The 23,109-nt window shown below is 36.9% G+C and overlaps 2 protein-coding genes across 2 annotated transcripts; both read right to left on the reverse strand.

The window, feature by feature from the left end:
* Positions 1-920: 920 nt before the first annotated feature.
* LOC132255901 (trypsin alpha-3-like) lies at positions 921-1,885 on the reverse strand. The gene is made up of 2 exons (XM_059752073.1): positions 1,783-1,885; positions 921-1,723 (listed from the first exon to the last, which is right to left on the reverse strand). Exons 1-2 carry the CDS (start codon positions 1,883-1,885, stop codon positions 966-968), a joined length of 861 nt encoding a protein of 286 aa, XP_059608056.1. The 3' UTR covers positions 921-965.
* A 3,889-nt stretch (positions 1,886-5,774) lies between these two features.
* LOC132255903 (protein enabled-like) lies at positions 5,775-11,844 on the reverse strand. The gene is made up of 7 exons (XM_059752074.1): positions 11,012-11,844; positions 9,140-9,461; positions 8,793-9,031; positions 7,556-8,282; positions 6,931-7,140; positions 6,038-6,155; positions 5,775-5,975 (listed from the first exon to the last, which is right to left on the reverse strand). Exons 1-7 carry the CDS (start codon positions 11,215-11,217, stop codon positions 5,947-5,949), a joined length of 1,851 nt encoding a protein of 616 aa, XP_059608057.1. The 5' UTR covers positions 11,218-11,844; the 3' UTR covers positions 5,775-5,946.
* Between the last annotated feature and the right edge of the window lie 11,265 nt (positions 11,845-23,109).

Below are 23,109 nucleotides of genomic sequence, written 5' to 3' on the forward strand. Positions count from 1 at the left end.
AATTTTTTTGGGAAATTGTTATATCATCAGTGCTTTCCTGGCGATATGATTTGGGCGATTTGCAAAACTATATATATATATATATATCAAATAACGAACTGACTTTGTAAATAATGCTTCAAATCAAGTGGATATATTGCAATTGCAGTTGATTTCAAATTTGAGCCCCAGAGGGAAAAAAATACATATATATTGCTTCCCTCAACCCGAAATTAACTGCATTATTCCGATATGCCATTCATAGATTATATTATGAAATATAGAATAATACTCAAACTTATAGTGGCATTTTAGTGTACAAAAAAAGAAAAACTCCTAGCATAATTACTGCATCACAACTCTGAATTTATCCAGCAAGGCTTTCAACATGCATTTGAGGAAGAGAAAAAAAAACTTCAAAGAAATTACTACAGAAGAAGTATTTTTAAGATAAATGTTACATTGAGATCGTGTATAAGTGAAAAATAAAATTATGGCGTATGGAATTCAACCATTATTTCCAGCTGGTTCAGGAAATGAAACAATTTTCGATGGCGAATTCTCGACATTCGAGCCATTTCACCATGTAAACATTTATGGTAGGAAAGATAAAACACAGAGATAATACAATTGCTGACCACCAGGAAATGATGGATGGCAAAATCAGGACGAAAGGGCTGCAAAATGTGATTTGACTGATATGTTTTATACTTCCTCTCTCCACACGAACATGCTGAACTTTAAATGTTGTCCTATTTTGAGTGAAGTCAGAGCATAAAAGAGTAATTTCATGACACACACTCTGACCTATTCGGCCAGTTGAATCCAAATCCGAGTCAAATCGCGAGAAAGGTGAGAATTGTATGCAATTGCACAACATTTATTTTAATATCATTTTTGGAATTCCAAGAAACAAAACGTTAAAGATAGGTTATAATACCCTTTCAAGCCCAGAAAGGCTTCGAGTCAATGCCATCATGAATGTCTTACATGACCGAGATGATCCAGTTCCTGTGGCTGGAGACGCGATCGTACACATCTGGGAAGCCACGAGCGCATGGGATGACCCAGGATGGGATTCCAATGACGTTGTTGCCAATGACAAGTGGGCCGCCGGAGTCGCCCATGCAGATTCCCTGGCCGACGCGAGTGAAGGTGCAGATCTTGTGGTCGAAGACCAGCTGAGCGTTGTTGGCGGTGTGGCGACTGCGACAGTTGGCGTTGGTCAAGACAGTCAGGGAAGCCCACTGGAGAGCGTTGGGAAGGCTTCCAGGGTGAGAAGTCTGGCCCCATCCAGAGACGATAGCGGTGACTCCGCCTCCAACGTGGGCAGATCCAATTCCCCACTGGCGCACGTTGTTGTTGAAGGTGAACGTGGCGCTGGTCTGCACGATGGACACATCAAAGGCGATGGTGTTGGCGTTGTAGCTAGGATGGTTCACGATCCTGTTGACAGCGTGGGAAATTCCTCCGGAGAGACGGAGATGAGTTCCGACGACGACACGAGTGGCGCCAGTTCCACGTCCAATCGTGCAATGAGCGGCGGAGAGAACAGTCCTGGTTCCGATGATCGTGGCGCCGCAGAAATGAGCGTTGGCAGCAGTCCTCAAACTGGCCTGGTACGGAAACTGGGCGGCAGAAGTGGCAGAAGTTCCTCCCACGACACGGCTCTGGAACTCGGGATTGTCGTCCAAGTCATCGGGCTCGAAGTAGACTCCCAGAGGCGCAGGCTCGGCCGGACGCTCTGCAAGGAAACACTTCAGCATTTCCGCGATTCTAGACTTCGGCAACGGATGAACTTACCGTAAACAGCCTCGGGTTGCACGTACTCCATCTCACCAGGGAGCATCTCGCCGATGGCGACTCCCAGGAACAGGAAAGCGAAAACCAAACTGAGCTTGTTCATCTTCAGACTGTGACTTTCTCACTGAATGCGTTCCTCACAGACTTCGTGATCTTTTATACCAAACTCCTGCTCATTCCAGACCAACTGCAATCTTATCGTGGTGGCGCTTTCCCCCCGCGAGCCAAAACAAGGTAATCAATAATCAAATTGCGAATCCTAGAGATTATAAACATTTCGGCGAGACCACGAGATCTCAATTTATGAGACCTCTTGAGTCAGATAAAGAACCAGAAGCTACAAGATACACGAAACCGACTCGCTATCGGACACCTTCTCTTCTCGTGAATCCACGATAAAGTTTGGAGGCAGTGAGTATGAGCGTCATACGATTGGATTTCCCCAAAAATACTCACGTACGATTTCTTTATCTTCTCTGGGCTGTAGTATTTGATAAAGTTACAACCCAAGATTATTAAAATAGAGTGGCTGTGGCTCAGTAGTCAACGCGTCTGACTCTCGATGCGACAGTCGTGTGTTCAAATCCCACCGCTTGCAAATGTTCGAACACAGAAGAATGGTTGAATGTTGTTGAATGTTCCAACTGAAATATATGCTTCACTGGAATTGTCTTGTGCTCTGTCTCTGTATATATAAAGGTGGACGTTAGAACCACTGCAAGCTGACAATCTGCCACCGTAAAACAAGAACTTGTCTCGAATATCTCCTCTAATGGAGAAGCTGTGTCAGATTATTAGTATCCATTTTCTCTGGAAAAAAGGCTGTTCTGTATTTTTTATTAGGCTACACGATAATTGCTATTCAAGAGCGACCTTATGCTGCAGAGATTTTAATTCTTGCGCTTCCTGTTTTTCCGGATCAGGAAGAAAGTTCTGCAGAGGTTTTTAAGTCGAAATTTTATTATCAATTGCAACTCTTTGAATTTGAAGCCATTGATTGTATTCAAAAGAGAACAAACATTCTCTAGTTATTTATGGCTGCAGATAATTGGTCAGTAAAAATTATTTATTTTATCGACCCGGATAGGATTGGAGCGGCAGAACGCCTGTCGCTCTTCAGAAACGTTAAAAGCTCAGTCCAATAAGTTCCATTCAAAACTGTTATACAGAATTCTCCCACTAGAGGGCACTTTTCCAAAAAGCTCTTTGTTCCACACTTTAAAAAATGTGGATAAGCTCCGCGTGTGATGGAAGATTCTATGATTTTTTACTGTGCAATTTTCTCTCTCTCTCTCTCTCTCTCTCTTGTGCATAAGAATGGTTAAGAATGACAAAAAAAATTGAAAATGTCCAAAAATGTCTCTTTTATTATTACAAAAGAATAAAGAAAAAAAAACATTAAATACTGCAAATTTTCCTTCAATATATTAATTATAGCAATAATAATAATAATAATAAAACTGCGGTATTTACAATGGAACTAATTTATTAATCGCGTGTAAATTTTATGCTTTTTTTCATTAAATAATTATGATTAGTGAAGTTGCTGTTTTTTCCTCTTTTTTGTTTTAAATTAATCTTTTCTTTTCCACAAAGTCGTAATTTCTTTTCCTTGTATTCTTTTCTTTTCTTTTTTTTTACTATAAAGTCAAATATATATATATAAATAGAAAAATGCGCACGACGAGGCCTTTAACGTTTATTTAGAGATTAAGATTTAAATATTACTTGTTGTGTCTATTTAAATCCTATTTTAGTCGGTATTTCCGGATGAATGATTTCTCTATTTTATCCACACTATGTTTAAGTATTATTTTCTCATCCTCTTCTTCTTCTTCTTTAATGTGTTACAGACGGAAGTTTATTGCAATAAATGTCTGGATTTGTGGACATTGCGCTTGTCTTTTGCATGTTTTTTTTTTCTTTACTCCTTCTTGCTTTTCTCCTTTTAATTATTTCGTGAAACAGATGAACTTTTAATGGGTGGTTTTACATTATTCACTACATTATACATTTATAGTTGTTTTTTTTCTTCTTCTTTTTCTTTAATAAAAAAAATCCTTTCATAATTGTATATAATAGTTTGTTTTGTATCAAAATTGTGTTCATTTACTTGGGCTTCAATATTCCATCAAACTAATATTTTACACGTATATATTTTTTATTTATATTTTACCTCTTCGTCTAGTTTTTTTTTATTTAAAAACTGATTTTCTTTCTCCTTCCTTTTCTCGTGTCCTTCTTTTCAATATTCCCAAAAAAGCAATTACAAATAAATCGATATCCATTCTTTTTATATTACATTTTTTTGATCATAGGATTAGTCAAGGGGGAGATAATACAGTCCAGAAGTGGTGTACAACTCAATTTGAAGTACTTAAGAAGTGGAAGTGTTCAGAAGTTTGCAATATTTCTGTTCTGAGTGCTTATTTTATTGACAAATTATGCCAATATTTCGGATTTCTTTCTGATTTTTACACAAAAAACAATCGTAATAGTAATTTTTATAGGTTATGTCACAAATTAGGGACGAATTCTTATGCTAAAGTCCATGAGATCGTTAATTATTCGCAGTCTAAAAACTTCAAGTTCTAGATTTTGTCAGGCAAATTTTGACGTGTTCAGAAGTTGTGTACACATTTAAGGCATATTATCTCCCCCTTGGAAATAGTTCTGCTCTGCACTCTTTCTCTTCCTTTTCTCTCTCTCTCTCTCTCTGTCTAGAGATTAAGTATGTAAAAGGTATATTTTCCTTTAAATAGTAAGTTTTAATATTTATATATTTCATTATATATCAAATATTACGCTTTTATCTTCATCGTCGAAATATTTTATGGCATATTTTTTTATCTTCTTTAGTTTGTTTTCATCTCTCATCCTTATTATTTTCTCTCTCTCTCTCTCTATATAAATAATTTTCTTGTTTTTTTCCTACTCCGAAGAATCCGAGCGAAATTATCGCCAAAGCAGTTCGAGTCTCACTTTTCATTTTTTTTATTCATGTGTTGATATGCAATTAATTATATATTCTTTTTCACTTTCTATTTTTTTCAAAAGTTCTCTTTTTTATGTTGTTTTCTTCTTCATCTTCTTACCTTTTTTTCCCTGGTATAAAAATAATCTTTATTCTCATTTGTTTTTTTTAACATTGTAAGCAAATAATCAACTGAGTTAAATTTTTGCGCTTTTTTTCTTCTTCTTTCTCTTTTGGAAAAAAAGGAAAACAGAAAAAATATATTTGAACTCTATGATTGCAATTATTTGGAAGTGTTTCTGACTTTGTTTCTTTTCTTTTGTAAAACAATCGGAAGATGAAAATTCAGGTTATTCTTTTATTCTTTGTTTTTCAAATATAAAAATTTGATGTTTTTTCTTCTTCTTCTTCTTCTTCTTCTTTTTCTTCAAATGCTCTGTGGAATGATTTTGCAAATGAGATTTTGTATGATAAATGAAAGGACAAAGTAAGATTTACTAAATCGCATTTTTTTTCACTTTCTTGAAACCGATTTACAATTTTTCTTCTTTTTTTCTAATTTTAATCTGGGTTAGAAAAATACAAAACCGAAAAAATTCACACAAAAGAATACTGAAAAGGAAATATATGTATATATATATATAAGTTACTCTCGCGGGAACGGATTTTTGAATCGTCTTGTTGTTGTTCTTCTTCTTCTTCTCCATCTCATCATCAACTGTCATTTGCTCGCCAAAAAGGAAGAAAATCTTATCATGTTTCTTCTCTTCTTCTATTAACTATTTTTTCTTCTTCTTCAATTCTACACATTATATTTTTTACTAAAGTGGCTAATTTTCTTTCTTCGAATGCTGTTTTTTGTATGTCTTTGTCTTTAACTGTTTTTTTCTTCATTCTCTTTTTTGCAAATATTGAGAGAGATTTGTTACGCTTTAAATATCGCTTACAATAATTATGTTTCTTTTTCTTCTCTTTTCATTACAAAAAAAATCTCTCCTGATTCACACTTTTTTCTTTCTCTCTCTCTCTCTTCCCCCTAAAATTACATCATAAATTACATCAATAATAATACACAATAGTTGCATGAGGAGGAGCAGTAAATTGTTATTGTGACATACCTTCTTCTTCTTCTTCATCATCATCCCTTTGTTCCTCCCCAAAAATTCAGCACAGAATTTTTTTTTCTTTTTTTACCTCCGGTTGAATTCCGATTTAATTACTGCAAGAAAAAAACCAAACAAATTACTGAATTTCTCTGTTATTCACACACTTTTTCCTTACCTTCTATAATCTCTTGTTTCGCCTTACTTATTTCAATTCTCATTTCGCGTAGAATTTCAGCCTTAATGTTATCGAGTTCCGCCGTGAGAGGAAGTGAGAGTCCATCGCCGTTCACTTGCTGTGAAAGAAAACCCCAAAAAGAAGAAAGAGAAAATATTTTAGTAGCGATTTTCCAACATTTAGTGTTAAGAGTTTTGATTTTAATTCGTAATTGAACGTGTTAAAAGGTCGATTATAGCAATAAAATCACTTCTTTCAGACATAATTTTTGACATTTGACGCTAAATTCGAGTTATTTCGTATTTGAAATGTCATGAGAAGTGATTTTCCATCTTTCTTGATAAACCAAAATACGCCTTCAATTTATACGTCACTTTCTAAACACTGCCAAAATTGCCTGACCAAGTTTTAGGCTGTTTCTATTCAATATTTCTATAAGAAACGACTAAAAAAAACCCCTTTTTTGAGTATCTTTTCGATCATAACCTCAAAATATTACGAAAGAAATCTTAAAGATTTTGTTTAGAAGGTTTCTAGATCACAGAATCATCTCTTATGATTTGCCAATGAAGTTAAAATTGCTGATTCAGAGTCAAAATCGTCCAGAAAGTTGTCTAAATATGTGTTTTACCAGTTCAAATTAATATTTTTGTGGTTATGTCCGATCTTAACACAATTTGCAGTGTTTCTTAGGCATCAACGGTGCAGAAGAACAGTGTTTATTGCTTGAAAATGCCTAATTATGTTAATTACTGGCGATTTCACTGACTTCAGCTCCAGAATTGATGTGTTAGAGAATGCAAATTTCCCCTAAATCTCTCCATAATTCATGACATAACCATATTGACCACATTATCTCCCCCTTGAGTCGCGTGACATTTTCCTCAACTAACCTTTAGGATTGTCTCTTCTGAAGCGCTACCGAATCGCTTTCGTTGTGGTCGCGGCGACTCCGGTCCGCCACCCGTTGAATTTCCACCTCCGCCGCCGCCGCCGCCCGGCGACGACGAGTTCCCCGCCGCGGCGGCACTGCCCAACTTGTGCGGCAGCGTATTTGACTTCTCCCACGGTCGCTTTGACGAATTCAGGTCGTCAGAGTCCGGCTGAAAAGAGGAACAAGATGTGTTTAATGGCAAACTAAGCGACTGCAATTTCCAAATTTCAATAAAAATCAATAAAATCAATTAAAATGTTTACAAAATAATTATTACAAAGCAATATATACACTTTAACGGACAATTAAGTGTTGTATTACCATGAAAATATCAATTCATCATCTTGAAAAAGGGCGATATTTTGACTTTTCATCGTTTTCGATTCATCTGACTTTTCACAAAATTTTGAACTAACTTCAATTCCATCGATTGGCATCAATTTAGATCAAAGCTTAACTCTTTCTCTCTCTCTTTTAAGCAGCAATTTTGCAGCAAAAGTTCGTCCAAAGACGCCAAATGCGCCCTTGTCAACGCAAACAAGAGTCTCAACAGTGGAAGAAGCGTGGAAATTGTGGCTTCTCACCTCTTTCCGCTCCGCCTGAGCTCTTCGCCTGGCCAGCGTCTTGGCCATCTCGTCCATCATGGACGCCATGCCGGTGGTGGTGCGGCCGATGGTGCCGTAGTTGCCGCTGCTGCCGCTGCTCGTGCTGCTGCCGCTGTTCTCCGCCGGCGGCGGGGTGGTCTTCTGGTTGCGCCGCAGCCGCGCGTTCTGCAGCTGCGCCGCCAGCGTGCTCATGTCCATGCCGCCCGCCGGGCCGTCGCTCTTCATGGTCGGCGGCGGAGGTGGCGGCGGTGGCCCGGGGGCCGGTGGGGCCGCCGGAGGCTGTGGGGCGCCGCCGCCGAACGAGGGCGGCATCGGGGGCGCCTGCGGCGGCATCTGCGGCGGAATTGGCACTTGTGCGGGCGCCGCCGTCTGGCCGTTGCTCTGGCCGTAGCCCATCGGCGGCGGCTGCTGCTGCGCGTACACGTTCGTGGTGCTGGCCGAGCTGGGCAGGCCCGCCGGCACGCCCTGCGATGACACGTAGATTGGTCCGTTTTGGTTGTGCTGCTGCTGCAGATGGTGCGCCATCTGCTGGCCACTCGACGACACGTAGATGGGCTGCTGACTGAACTGCTGGCTCTGCACCGGCTGGCCGCCGTAGCCGCCCGGCATCTGCTGGTACGCCGGGCCGCCGGGCTGCTGCACCACTTGCTGGCCGTAGCCCTGCGGCGCCAGGGCCATCGGCGGCGGCTGCGGCGCCGGCGGAGCACTGCAAAAGGATCTGCATTCAGTCAATCTCGACCAGTCTTCCCTTCTTCAAGCGCGCAAACACAACAAAGACATCTCAACTCAACCTCAATCTTAATGCGCATTCACCAATAAACAAGAAGAACTCAGGAAGAATTTATACAGGATTCTTGGTCAAATATGTGTAGGGAAAAGCAGGGCACTATAGCACTGAGACAGCTTCAAACAGCGTCTTTTCAAACAGCAAAAGACATCTTAAAAGTTGAGTATTTTCAATTTTTGTGCTAAAACGTAAATTTGGCATATTCGCAGCGATATTAACGCTAAATTTTTGAAATTATTAAGCTTTAGTCAATTTTCCATTATATCTTATAAGATAATTTTACAAGATATGAACTTGAAGTTGCATCGACAAGTATCAAATGTGATTGGCAATTTGGCCAGTGGGAGAGACGAGGGGATGGGAAATCACCGAGACAGCGTGCGAGAGTGAAAGAAAGGAGAGAACAACATCGATTACCCTGAATCTAACCTGCTGGTGCGATGGTGTCCCTGAGGTGTCGGCGGACTCTGTGGAATTTGTGTTGTTGGCGTCTGTGGCGACGGCGCGATGCCTTGCTGCTGTCCTACAACCTGCTGCTGTTGCTGTATGATGGCAGCGTCTTCGCGTGTCATTGTCCTGTAGCCCATATCCTCCTCGTACGCCGTGCTGTTGTTGTTCACCACCTGCTGGGGTGGGGCCGTTGTGGGAATCACGCGACCGCTCAGCACCTGGAAGACGGAAGAAAGAGGAGCAAGAAAAAAAGAGCGCGTGTGTCAATCTCATCAGCATCTTCAGCAGCACGTGCAGATGTCTCTCTCTCTCTCTCTCTCTCTCACCTCAAGGGCGTGCATCATGGCTCGGGCGAACGCCTCGGCGTCCTGTTGACTGGAAAAATTGAGCCCATAAACGAACTTCGAGTCGCGCCACTGGTGAAATGTTGTCGTGGCCTGATTGTATTTCAGCCCCTTGAGTATCGAACAGTTGATCACCACCTCGTGATCCTGCAGCTTGCGCCCAACCACGCGAAATGTGTTGTTCTGCTGATGATGGTAGATCTGCACCTTGCTCAGTCCCGACGAACTGCCCGACGGCACCCACTTCTTGTTCATGTCATCGTACACCATCACCGACGCCCTGGCCCCAATTATGCTCTGTTCACTGCAAAGACACGCGCGCGCGGGAGAGAAAAGATGCCAAAAATGGATTATCCGTGGACATTTGTAAGACGCACAGAAGCACAAAAGAAAAGACAACTAAATAATCACACAATAAACGGAGTTTAATCCTTTGGTCAGTAAATAATTCAATTATGGTCAGTCTTCGAAGGAATAAATCTTGCTGTTTGATCAGTCGTACATTTCAAATAGGGGAAAGTGGGGCAGTGGATTTTAGGGACTACAAACATTGTGTGAAGAATAGCAATTAATACATGTGAAAATCAATTAGAACACTGACCTATTTTCCTCTACTTTTTACTGACCAAATATAATTATATTATATAATTATACATGACTATATAAATATTTGCAATTGCAGAAATTAAAGGGTGATTTGCGTGTGAGAAAATTTTACCATGGAAAAATTACATGAATTACATTAGAGAGGAAAAAAAAACAAATGACAGCAACATTATTAACTTTTCTTCTTCTTCTTTGTCGACAAGAGAGATTTATCAACACAACATTCTTGTCATTGGCAGCAATTTGCAGCATTTTTTCCACCCTCACACGCGCATTCTCACTCTCTCTCTCTCTCACACACATCAATTCCAATCGAGAGAACAAGACAATTGCAGAGAAGACAATTAAGTTGTCTCATCTTGGATTGTGCGAAAGAAAACACAATGTTACTAAATATTCATTCTATAAAGCCTCATATTTTTTTATTTCTCTCTCTCTCTCTCTTTCTCTATCCAAACTCTGCTGATGAAGAACACAATCACATTTCCCACAAGAACACAACAGAAAACAGTCGCACGCTGAAAGTGGGCAGATAGCAGATAATATATATATAGCGTCAACACACAGGAAATGTACAAAGAAAAATCCAGAGTGTCCAGAAAACCCATAAAAAAAACACACACACTTTATCCTACAAAAGAAAACACTCACACACACACACAATCATTCTAAATTGTACATTAAAAACTATAAGTGGTCGATGCAACTTAAGATTTGCGATTCGTATTTTTTATGAAACTGAAAAATTCACGACAAAATCAAGGATATGAGATATTAATGACGTTTTCAGATTGATGACAATTTTTTATCGCCTCCTTCACGTCCCTCTCGTCCTTATCACCTTCTTAAGGGAAATCAGGTAAAAAAAGCGCTTCACATGTACTGAAGAACATTTCCTTGCTGTCACGTGGAAGAAAATGGATAAATGGTGTTTTAACAGTATGAAAAAACGTTAAGTTACATGTCAAATTCATAACTGTTACAAATCTGTATTGTTGCAATGACCGGTAAGGTTCAAAATGACTTCAACGGCAAAAAATCCACGGCAACTTCACAAAAGACTATCAAACAAGACACAAGGGGAAAAACCACACTCCTCAAATGATCTGTCTTTGATTTTTACTGGGTGTTCTGTAACTCAACACTCTCTTCTTGCAATTTGTGCCGCGCTGAAGGCGAGAGAGTAAAAGTTTTCTTGCCTTTTTTTTCTTTTTTGGTCTTTTGGGGGGGGAAATTTTTTTTCTTTACCAGCTCCAATATTCTTGCCATCGACGCTTCTCTTCCGCATGATCATCAAATGTTGTCATGTCTGTGGACGCTTCCGCTTCATGTGACACCGTTCTGTTCATCTTCACATCACTGACCATGCCTTCCATCTGTTCCAGTTCTGGAATTGTGAAGTAATAATGTTCGGACATGAGACGTCCACTAAAGCAAGTTCTGCGCACTGACATCGCTTCTTTCCTTCCACCGCGTCAATTCTATTATTTCTTTCTTTCTTTTTTTCTGCTATCAATTCAACACTGCACACCAATCATCATTCCACACGCTTCAAATCACTTTATTGAGTTATATTGGCGAAAAACAGAAAAACATTGCAACCTTGGGTATAAAATCACTGCACAAGCGTGCGTACAAAACTCTCTTGTCAGTTGTGTGGTTACGATAAATGTTTTCGTGAGTGTCAAAGATGAAGGAGTAGAAAAAAAATGTAATGCACACTGTATTTTTATCGCTTCACAAGCATTTTCTCAGCTATTTCCTCCTCCAAAAACACACGAGAGATGATTGCTTGCGCTCTCTAGTGGTCAACAATAGAAATTCCAATTCATCAACAAATTTATTAACAAATATTATTTGCATAAACCATAAATCGTCATCAAAAAGACCTTCTTCTGTGCAACTTTCCACGAAACCCAACATTCAGACACACGAACGACCTTTCGATCAAAGAAAATCAAATGAAATTTCACTGCAACTTCATCACAGATTAGAGTCAGGAAATGTCCACTAAATCTTCACATGAACCACAACACAATTGTAGGCTCGCTCTTGAGCACATTTTCACGCTTTTAGGCACCGGCAATCACCATCAGACTGTTCGTCCAAGTTACAAAGCGGAGAAAAAAGAGACTCTCGCGAGCCCTGATACGATTTTTGTGGTCTTTGCTCTCACTCATTCGCGCCTCTTTGTCAGCTTGTTTCAGTCTGGCACGACACAAGAGGCTTACCAATGGCTAAACCCAATTACCAAGAGGCGGAATTTTCAAACATTTCCACTAAAAAGCTTCCGATTCAGCTAATTAAGGCATTTCCTGCATTATTTTACTTACAAAATTCGATTTTATTACATTTTTCTAGGTTATGTGATTGATTTAAAATCGATTCTGGTGTTCAAGTAACCCACAAAATAATCAAATTTGTATTAGAAATTGGATTATTTTTCATTTTGGTTGATTAAGAGCTTTTAAAGTCAATTCAGTCACAGAATGGTTCTTTGCTATGTTATTTTCGTTGTTTGTGCTTTTTAAATTGGGAAATTTAACCTAAATTTCTTTCAGAAACACTGAATTATTCACCATATTTGCAAATATCCCAGTTTAAGGGGAATTAAATTGAGGGAAAAAGAATTTTTCATAACCTCACAATTTCATCAGAATTTTTCCAAGCATTTCTCTTTTTTTGGTATTCAAAATGGCGGCGAATTTAGCCTCCCTCTATTATCATTCATATAAACCAAATTAAGAGGATAATTCCTACAAAATCCAACACACACACAATTAGTTGTTATAATCAACAGTGAATCGCCCCTTGAGACTTAAAGAAGAGTATCAAATTGAATTTTATATGGTGGAGAAACAGAGGAAGACACACGAGAACGGGAGCAGCAGTGTTGTTGCCGGAAAGCCTCATGTTATTACGCACACAAACACACACACAAACACGCCGTGGATGGACAAAGGAAGGAGCGTAGAAATGCGTGGGTCACATTGTATAATTTGTGCATTTCAGCCACCAAAAGACCACCCACTCACCCATCAACCCATCAAAAGGTCAATGATTACTTGCGGTCAGTGAAGAATCACTCAACCACATTCGCGCACCACCAAAAGAACATTTCAATCACAACCAATCTTTGCCCAATGACAATTTCACACTCAGTGAGAAGCCAATAGATCAATTGACTGCTCAACATTGTCACACATATGTTGATGAGCAAATTGGCGAATTGGTCAATTGTTCTCCATTGTCGCCGATCTTCAATTTTAATTAATTTATTTTTTCTTCTCTCTTTTCCATCACACTATTAATAGACCATTTTCGGGGTGCTCATGAAGAAATGACTCCGATCGGAGCGAAAGAACTTCCTTAAATAGTTTCTTCACAATCTCACTTCTCAAGTATCTTCTTCAGTGACGAACAGTCATGTGTTTCTCTTTTTCTTCCCATTTCTTCAAATTGCCCATGGACATTCTCTACCAATTCCTATTTCTGCTTTTATAGGATGCTGAGAAGATGACACTTTCCTTCTCTGGATTCTTCTACGCATGAATTGTACAAAAAATACACAACATCTTGTATTTCACGTAATATTAAGTAGGATCCTTTTAAGGACTTTTGCCTTTGTTGGAAATACTAAAAAATACTTTCAGTTTTTAGAAGATATTTTTGATGTCATTCAATTTTCTATCGCTATTTTAGAGATGCACTTTTGAGCATAACCTTAAAATTGCCTTCATTCAGATGCTGCTCATCTTAATCATTACAAAATTGATTGCAAAGAATTCTGATAGACAAATAAAATCCATCCATATTGACCCTTCTCTTCTCTAACACCCACAAGCGCAGTTTGCTTCCAACTCCAGAGAGAAAAAAGAGAGCGAGAAGAGTTATTAAATCAGTAGAAGCGGATGCAAGATGATGCAAGTGGCAACATAACAGAATGTCTCACTTTATCATCTCAAGAGAGATTTCATTTTCCCTTCCCTTCATTGATTTTCAGAGCAATTCAATTGCACCATCACAGAAAGAGAGAAAGGAACTGGAAATATCAGGGCACTTTCTTCATATAGACACAATTTTTTATCTTCTTCTTCTCTATAAATTCATCCAGAGATCACTTGAAGCTCTTTTGGAACACTTCTTCAGACGAAATTGACTTTAGACGAGTCAATTGAGTAAATATGATCGCTAAACTATTTCGAAATAAACCCTCGTTTGGAGAATAAATCACACGGTTTTTCCTCTTTGGACAAACAGTGGTGAAAATTTGTTTAGGTCACCTTAAAAAAAGGCATGCAGATAATGTGATTATGAGATTTACTGTAATCTTTTTCTTTAGTCTTAATTTTCATGTGAAAATTACAAATCATTATAACACGGAATTTATGACTGTGACAGATGAAAAGGTAGTCAGATAAACTACTGTTCTTTTAAATAGTTGTAAAGATTTGCAAAACCGTTAAAAAAAGTCCAAAACCGTTAAGACAGAATAAACAGATTTAAATTTTAACACTACAAAATCTAACTTCAAATTTTATACCTTAAAATAAAGAATCTGGAAGGATCTAGATTCTTGAGTATGGTTTCATTGGAAAGGCTTTGATTCCGATCATAACATACTCAAATTTGGGACAAATCCATGCCATAGAACTCGAGCAAATAAAGAAAATCTGTTTTTTAGGGTTTCAAAATGGCGGATTGCTCATGAAATTCTGTTCATTTCTTGTCCTAAAAATTGCTTAAATCTCTCTTTATGTGACCTAAATTAATTTTCACTACTGTAAATACACCATTTTCCATTGGTTTTCCTCCTCAGGGAAATGAGTGTGTCCTCGGGGCGCACATGTGCTTCTATCATTGCGCGATGATTACTCGGTGAGGCGGCATTGTTGGTCGAGAGACGAGAAGAAAGGAATACGAAATCTGAGTTTCTATTGAAAATATAGGTCACTGACTCACTAAATTGTACACTGCAAACAGAAATGCTACATAGTCGTCAACAATGCGAGTCTCCCAGTCTTATTGTGTTCTTCCTCCACGCCAGGAAATATGTGTATAGTGTGTGTGGATGTGTTGTACAGCGAATGTAGCATAAATGTCACTTCCCCTGGAGGATGAGGAAAAGGCACAAGAGAGGCAAACATAGAGAGATATGGAAATAAATTCTCCCATTATTCCGTGCTATGAGGACATAAAATTGTGCAAATTCCTAATGTCAAAAGCTCTTCAGCGGCACAATGACCGCGCGAGCACAACTTAATCGATAATTACTTATGCTAAAGAGAAGAAGAAGATGACGAAGAAGAAAAAAAACACATCATTTAGCCATACAAATGACAAATTACAACAGCATTTAAATTGGTGGAAGTGATGAAGATTCCTTACAAATCCACGCTATTAATCAAAGTAATTGTCATAATTGCTGTGTGTCTCAATCTTCTGCACACACACATACACAATTGCAGAGCTCTCATGAGGTCACAAAGTGAAACCACAAATTAATTAATTGATGACTCCGCATTAAAATTAACCACACATCACAAAATTGTTGCAACAATCAAACAAATTGACATGCAAAGTGGCCTTGTTTTTCTTCTTCTTCTCTTCTCGCATGAAGAAAGTGAACTTTCTTGAGTTGCCGTGCAAATCCAAGGTCGACAGAGTTTATTGACATGTTTTTGATTACCTCAACTTATATTGTTTAATTGTGATTAGACCAAGGGGGAGATAATACAGTCAGAAGTGGTGTACACTCGAGCAGAAGTGTTCAAAACCTTACTATATTCATTTCATTGCGCTTCTGTTACTGCCAAATTAACCTGATTCTTGGATTTTTTTAATTCCTAAGCAGAATCAATAATAAAAATTCTTTTTTAAGGTTATGCAACAAATTAAGGAGAGATTGACTCGGAATTTTGTGATCTAGAAATCTTCTAAATGAAGTCTTTAAAGTTTTTAGTAATATTTTATTGTTATTTTTAGGTTATGATCGAAAAGATACTGAAAAAAGCACTCTTCAATTGGAGTCTTACAAAAATATTGCATAGAAACTTAAGAGATTCGTTATAATTTAAGAATATTTATGTTGTACAGATTTAAAGCACATTATTTTACCCTTGGATTGGACAAGGAGTTTCCATATGATATTATAGATGAATTTCAATTCTTTTTTTTTTCAACTATTTTATGTTTGCAAAGTAAATAAAATAATGAAACTGTATATTTTTTCACATCGTAAATTGCAATGACGACATTTCCACTTCACATTGCCAACATTTATTTAATATCATTTCCAGACAGAAAGAAGGAATGAATATGAAATTGTATTATAGAGAGAACGAAGAGAATCTTGAATCAATAAATTGTAGCATCAATTTGATTTAACAGTCAAATGTGTTAAAAATAAATTGTGAGATAAAATAGAAGCACGATATCATTTGTCGAACATTTATTATAAACGAAAAATGCCAAGCAAAAATACTTGAAATAACTTCCTTAATTGCCTCCCACATTGTTAGTTTATATTCACTACTGTGTGTTTCTGGTCTTTCCAAAATTGTGCACAAGTTATGCAATATGTTATAAAATGAGAAAATTTTCACCCTATTTATATGTAAAACATCATTTTAGTTGGAGTAAATAAAGACGAGAAGAGATTCACCAAATCGACCCAATTCTCAACTCAACAAATTCCACGGTGTGAATGACGTCAGAATCACATTGTTTGCTTTTTTATCAAACAGCAAGAAAAAAATACAGATGAAAACATTAGCACATGAGAGAGAGAGAGAGAGAGAAGTGAAGGAAAAGAAAAACTTAGAGGAGAAGAGAGAAAGTCTTCAGCAATTTCCTTCAACACATCTTCGAACACACACGGAAAGCTGTGAGGCAACAAGCATAATCAATCTAATCACTGTAATTTCCCAATTTTCCTCCCTTTTCCGCCCACAAAATCCATTTCCGCATGAGATTTTCCAACTCATCCGCGCGCAATCTTCATGTGATCCACTTTTCTATCGCTGCACAGCATTTAATATGCCCTCGAAGTCATGCCAATCCATTCTTGGGTTCACATTTTCCCCGCCGCAGTGAAGAGAAGAAAAGTGACAGAAATGCATTTTGCGTGACAAAAGCAAAGACGCCAAAGAGTGGAAAAAAGGTTGAAGTTAATTTTTCCCTTCACCAATTTTCACGACTGCAACTTTCCACGACGTGTGCATTACACATCTCATGTTCTGTACAATTTACTCATTTTCCTCAGAAACTTCCTCTCTTTCGCTCATTGTCAAGAAGGTGACGACGTGGAAAAGGAGCAGTGAGTGAAAAATGGGACGAAAGTTGCCTTCTAATCAAGGCAAACAAGGCGGTGAAAATTGTAGAAATTCTTTAGTGAAATAACAGATCTCTCAGTGTTAAATATTTTTAAAGAAACTTTTAATTTATTAGATTTTTTTCCGTAGAATGATTCAGAATTAAATTAAAATTATGATTTAAATTAAAAAAAATTGAACATTGCAAAACAATGATTAGAAATAAAGCACAATATTGTGTGCATTCTTCAAAAATTGTCGTATTCATTATGCACTGACCCAAAAAAAGTGTGTATAAATTGGAAAATATTTTATTTTTCCGCTCATTTTTCCATTTCCTTCGCTGTTTATAATGTATATATATATATAGTAGCTCACGAAGAACGCCTGCATGTGATGTAAATAGAATAAAAAAAAAGACGAGGAAAATGAAAGTCTATGCTGAGGTATTTTTGCGGTTAAATGATTTTGAGCTATTTTGCATCTGGAAAATGTTCACACTGAGAATTTTCAGTTAAACAAATTTCTATGCTTATGGTTTTTTCTTACATCACCTCATTGCGGAGGGTGGCGGTGGGTGGCGGCGCTGAGCGCGAGGCGTAAAGGCTGAGATTCTCACAAAGTGTGGGAGTTCATTAAATAAACAGTTTCAAGAAGAGAGAGAGAGAAAGAGAGGGAGAGAGAGAGGAAAGAAGGCGATTGCAGAGGGACTGATTAATTCTCCTTACAGTATGAATAGTATTCTAAAATGAAGATAAATTTGCCACTTAAGTAAATATTATGAATTGCAATCTTGCAACACCTTTTTACGAATTTATAACTTTGACAGCTTATTTAAAATAGTATGAAAGTAAAGTTGCAACGAGGCCAGAATCCAATTTTCTAGTCTTCTGAGGGTCAAACAATTTCAAGGTTATCGACAGTTTACCAATTGCTGAGCAGTAATTAAAGTCATAGTTTAATATAATATACCTGAAAGCAACTCACGCAACATTTAATATCAATTAAAAAGAAAGAAAGGTAGGAAATTTGTAAACAACATTCTTCAACAAATAATATCGAAGTTGAGATATCTCAATGTCAGATTTCTGTACATCATTTCAACAAAGCGTCCATCAAATATTTGCTGGATAGAGTGTAAAAGAATGAGGAATTTAATTAGTGGAGTAAATATTTGACACAGTCTCTCATCTGCAAAACCCTTTTTTGTCTCTCTGTCGCCCCGCTAATTTTAATGACACTCAATGACGCGATTGTGGATTAGTCGGGCATCACGCAGAGTTGTGTTGGTATAATTGAGCAAAATTGCCCGGGAAGAATTTAATATGGGCAAGAGAAAATGTAAAGGGCATTTTTCCAACCCCTCTTTAAATGCACTTTCACGGTCACCACCATAAATTATGCATGTGATTCATATGTTTCAATGCGCCCTTCCACACGGATCTCCAGTGCGTGTGTCCCTCTTTCCCACTCTTGCACGGAAGTGCACTCAGAGAAATAATGTGTTCTTGAGCCAATAAACGATTTTTGGATCTCTGCAGAGTTGTATTGATTCTTGAGGCGGAGCTTATAAGTGGGCGAGGCGTGAGATTAGTTTACCCAAAAAATATCTTTAACTGAGTCAGAATCTAACAATTTTAATTAATTTACGATAAAAAATCCTAAATTTCTAATTCTAACTGGTTTTACTGATGGTCGCAAGTTCAAATCTGGTCAATAAATTTTATTCTTTGCTTTTTTTCTCACCAAAAACACATTTTTCACCAGTTTAATTTGAAATGGTCTAGAAATGGTGTTGAATTGATGCTAGAGTTTAGAATTTTCCCAAATAATTATGACTGAAATTGAGTGATGAAAAGTCTCGATCTCAATTCAATATGAAAATTGGCGTTAATCGGATTTTTCTCTCAGTGTTTTTAATCCCCTTTCCCAAAGAGCGTGACTCTGGCGTCATGTGGCATTTAAACATACAGTTTTTGGTGTTGTGAAAGAGAGGACAAGAAAAAAAGAACAAGGAAGGAAGAATGAATATGGCAAAATAATGAAGTAATTTATTGGTTGTTTTATTTTTCCTTCCACCCAAAGAAATCTCTTGGGCTTTAATAGGCAAGAAAAAAGATCTCTTTTAACACTGCTCAATGACTCTAAATTTTGTAAACACATAAAAAATCAATGCATGTTATCACGAAATTGTTCACTTTTCGTAAAAAGGTGATAAGAAAATATTCCGCCCACTGAAGAGAAGAAGAAAAACGGTGGAATTGATGAAATTTCACGTGTTTAGCAATGGAACTAAGTAAACACTTTGCGTGCTTTTATCAGTGATTTTTTGCACTAATTGTAATGTAAAGTGAAGCAAATGTATTTTGCCATTTCCCCTCGTTTCTCTCACTTCTCCTTCTTCATCTCTCTTTTTTCTTCTTCGTCTTGCAATTTGTGTTATTGAAGGTGTAGAAGAAATATGGTTTTTAATAAAAGAAAATCGCACACAAAGAACGTGAGAGAATGAGAAGGAAATATTTGAATAATTAATTTACAAAACTCTCCTTTTATTAATTGCTTCTTCCGCTTCAATGATTTTCTGCTGTATTCAAGTCATTCCATAGTTGGGGAGTTTTAATTAAAATTGCGTAAAAAATTCGATATAGACAACAATAAGTTGTGGCTTCATTATTTCTACGAAAGTGTCTCTCTTATTTAGAAATGAAAATTCAAATGAATAAAAAATACATTAGAAATCTAAAAAAAATGTGTTAAATTGCAGACAAATAAACAGCCATCATTAATGATCTTCGGCTCAATTTTCCACGTCATTTTCCACCGTCATGAGAAAGCTGAAATTGACTCTGAGAGTGTTGAAAAGGTGCAGATAAAACGAGGAGGAAATTACACTTTGGGATTAATATCACAACAATATAAGAATGATTTTTCATTCTTTGCGTTCCTTTTCTTCATCACCATGACATAAACCACGCGACCAAAGATTGGACAAAGACGAAAGGAAAGACGATGAAGAGAAAGGAAAGGTTTTTTAAAAGGCTCTCCTTCTGCACACTTCAGTCATTATATCGATTTGCATTTGCTTGATGATGAAGCGAAGTCAAGAGAACCGAAGAGTGAGCGAAAGAGAGAGAAAAATGCATCATATAATGAAAAATCAAGGGGCAGATATTGCGTTTCAACAAATTGAAGCATTTTTTAAATTATTGTGCCAAGTAAAATCAATTTGATCGCCTTTTTTGAGGTTATGTGAATGGTTTAAAACAGATTCTGGTGATAAAATAACCTTAAAAATCATTTAATTTGTGTTTAAACTGAAAATTTTTCTCTTTTCTTAGCAAAATTAAACATTTGCATTCGAAAAACCTTCATATTATTCAAGAAGTGTAAAGATTCAAGGCATATTATCTCCCCCTTGTGAAAAAATCAAGGCACACAGAAAAAGGCGTCTCTTTCTGAATTACATGATGCCATTTCTTGCATTTTAAGCATGCGACGAGCGGAATGACTTAAAGTTACAAGACCGGAATTTAAGCATCTGCACATTTTCTGGTTCCTTCGCCTCAATAAACATACACACACACACACACAAAACGCATTCAGTCCACCAATTTATGTGTGTTCACTCATTTTGCCAGGTGTTTCACGGCGACACCGAAAATGCACACAAACTCAACTGTGGCCACGATTTCAAGAGGGGAGATAAGATTCATGCTGAATTTATTCTGAAAATATTCACAAAATTTTGCTTCTCATTTGGTGAAAATTGCCTAATTTTGCCTGTCCAACTTTTCTTTCTGTGTAAATTGCAAATAAAACATTTTTCCTCAACAATTCACAGCGACAGGTGAATTAAACAATGTCAAAAGTCAAAATGGATGCAAAATTTCCCGAATTTAACCACAAATGAATTAATAAACAAACTGAAAATATTATAGGTCGTTGCAACTTTATTCTGATAACATTTTAAGTAAGCTGTCAAAGTTATGAATTCGTTGTGTAAAGCCAGGAAGAATAGAAAAATTCACGTAAAAACCAAAGAAATTGACAAAAATTGTTTTTACTTGTTTTTAATTGTTTCAATGCACCAGATTGAGGTTATGTAGGGAAACTTAATGGTTTGAAACTGAAATACAAAAGCTATAATGTTGCAACGACCCTTTATTTTCCAGAAGTCGGTAAATTATAAAGAATCAACATTACATGAATTTTTTAAAAATGTTATTTTTATTTTAAGTCTTTGAATATTTTAGGAAAATACTGAAAATCAATTCAAGCAATTTGCATAGAAAAGATCTAGAACTACTAAGCATATAAAAAAACTACGTAAAATACACTTGTCAAATTGCTAAATCACTACTGAAACTTATTCTACAGGGACAGAGAGAAAAGGGTGTTTTCCACCCCATTTTATCCCAAAAGTGGTTCACAAACAGGTTCAACTTTAAAGGTGATTTTCTAGCAAGACAAATTGTGTTTCTCACTGTACTTTTTATTGTCATTTCCCCTCTGCATTTTTCCTTCCTCTCTCTTTCTTGTTGAATTTGCGACCCGACACAATTTGGTTTGTGATATACAAGAATGCACGCAGATAAATTGCAATGACTCACAGTCAGAGCTTCAATTCATTTAGAGGGACGAACAGAGAGTGAAAATTGCATTCAAGGGGAAAATTTGTTTGCCTAAGTGAAGGAAATGAGAAAGACAAGACCTTGTCAAGCACATTAAAGTGCTTTTAAGATTTGACATTTGGTAACTCTTTCGCTTCATCATTTCCAACCCCGAAATTTTCAGTTTAATTAAGTGGTTTTTCGAAATAAATATGAATATAACAAAATGGCAAAATGACAGAGGAAATAAGTTTTTTTTTCATCAACACCACAACAATATAAACAGTCGAGGAGAGTTTATTTTGCCACCTTTTCCCAACACTGCAATTAATCATCATTTGTCAGGGTGACAAAAAAATCGATATGCAGACTTTCTATATCATCAAATAGAACTTTTTCAACGTGTGATAAAACCATTTTTATTGCGCATAGAAAGATAGATAGAAAAATAAAACAGGGAGTGGAAAAAGTTCGTCATTTGCAGAAATTCCCTGAGCAAATTGTGTAAAAAAAAGGAGTTCACCATGATATCTGCATATATGTAGAAGTGAAGTAATTAAATTTAATTGGCAGTAGACAGAATCTGTCGCCTTTTTGGATATGTTTCATATGGTTTATCGATTTTTCACGGCAACACACACACAAACACACCCCCAAAAACACCCTCTTGTCGTTGTACGCGTCTCCAGTCGACGAGCACAAGTAGAAAAACAAGGGGAAGATAATATGGCTAGACTGTAGAGAATCACCTTCAAATTTAGATTCACTCAATTTTACTATTTTTGACAATATTGTAAAGATATCTATAGTTTAGATTAATTTATGTTAAAATTAAAACTTCAATAATAAAATATATTTACGCATTTCTACTGAAATGTGAGGATATGAATCTATTAAAAATATTTTAAGGTGAAATTGAAGTGAATTTTTTCTTATTCTTTCTAATTTGTTTATGAGTTACTCCAATTAAAGTGCCATAAATATGTATTTTCTCATGTTTATCCCTAAATTATGCTTGAAATTAGTTACATAACCTAGAGAAGCAATAATTATTCTAAAAAATTGTTTTGTAACTCAAAAAGACCTGATATTATTAACATATCTCCCCCTTGCAGAAAAACACCCACAAACTATATGGAAATCTTCCCCACTGAGAAAATCTCTTGCACATTTCCTCGACAGTCGTAAAGTGTGTATTTTTGGGAGGGAAAAAATTGAATTATCCCGTATTATTAGAGTCTGGCAGTCAAGCAATTATGCATTTAATCAATTTCCCTCCAGAAAACTCTTGTCTCTCCACCATGTTAAATTCATTGTATTTCATTTTATGCCCTTGGCGTCAAATACTATAAAAGGACTTTTACTATTTAAGGAGAAAAAATTGTATTTCCGTTTCTTGTCTGGTTTAATTTCATTATTACTA

Source organism: Phlebotomus argentipes, unplaced genomic scaffold (genome assembly GCF_947086385.1).
Source record: "Phlebotomus argentipes unplaced genomic scaffold, Phlebotomus argentipes genome assembly contig_5, whole genome shotgun sequence".
Classification (NCBI taxonomy): Eukaryota; Metazoa; Arthropoda; class Insecta; order Diptera; family Psychodidae; genus Phlebotomus; species Phlebotomus argentipes.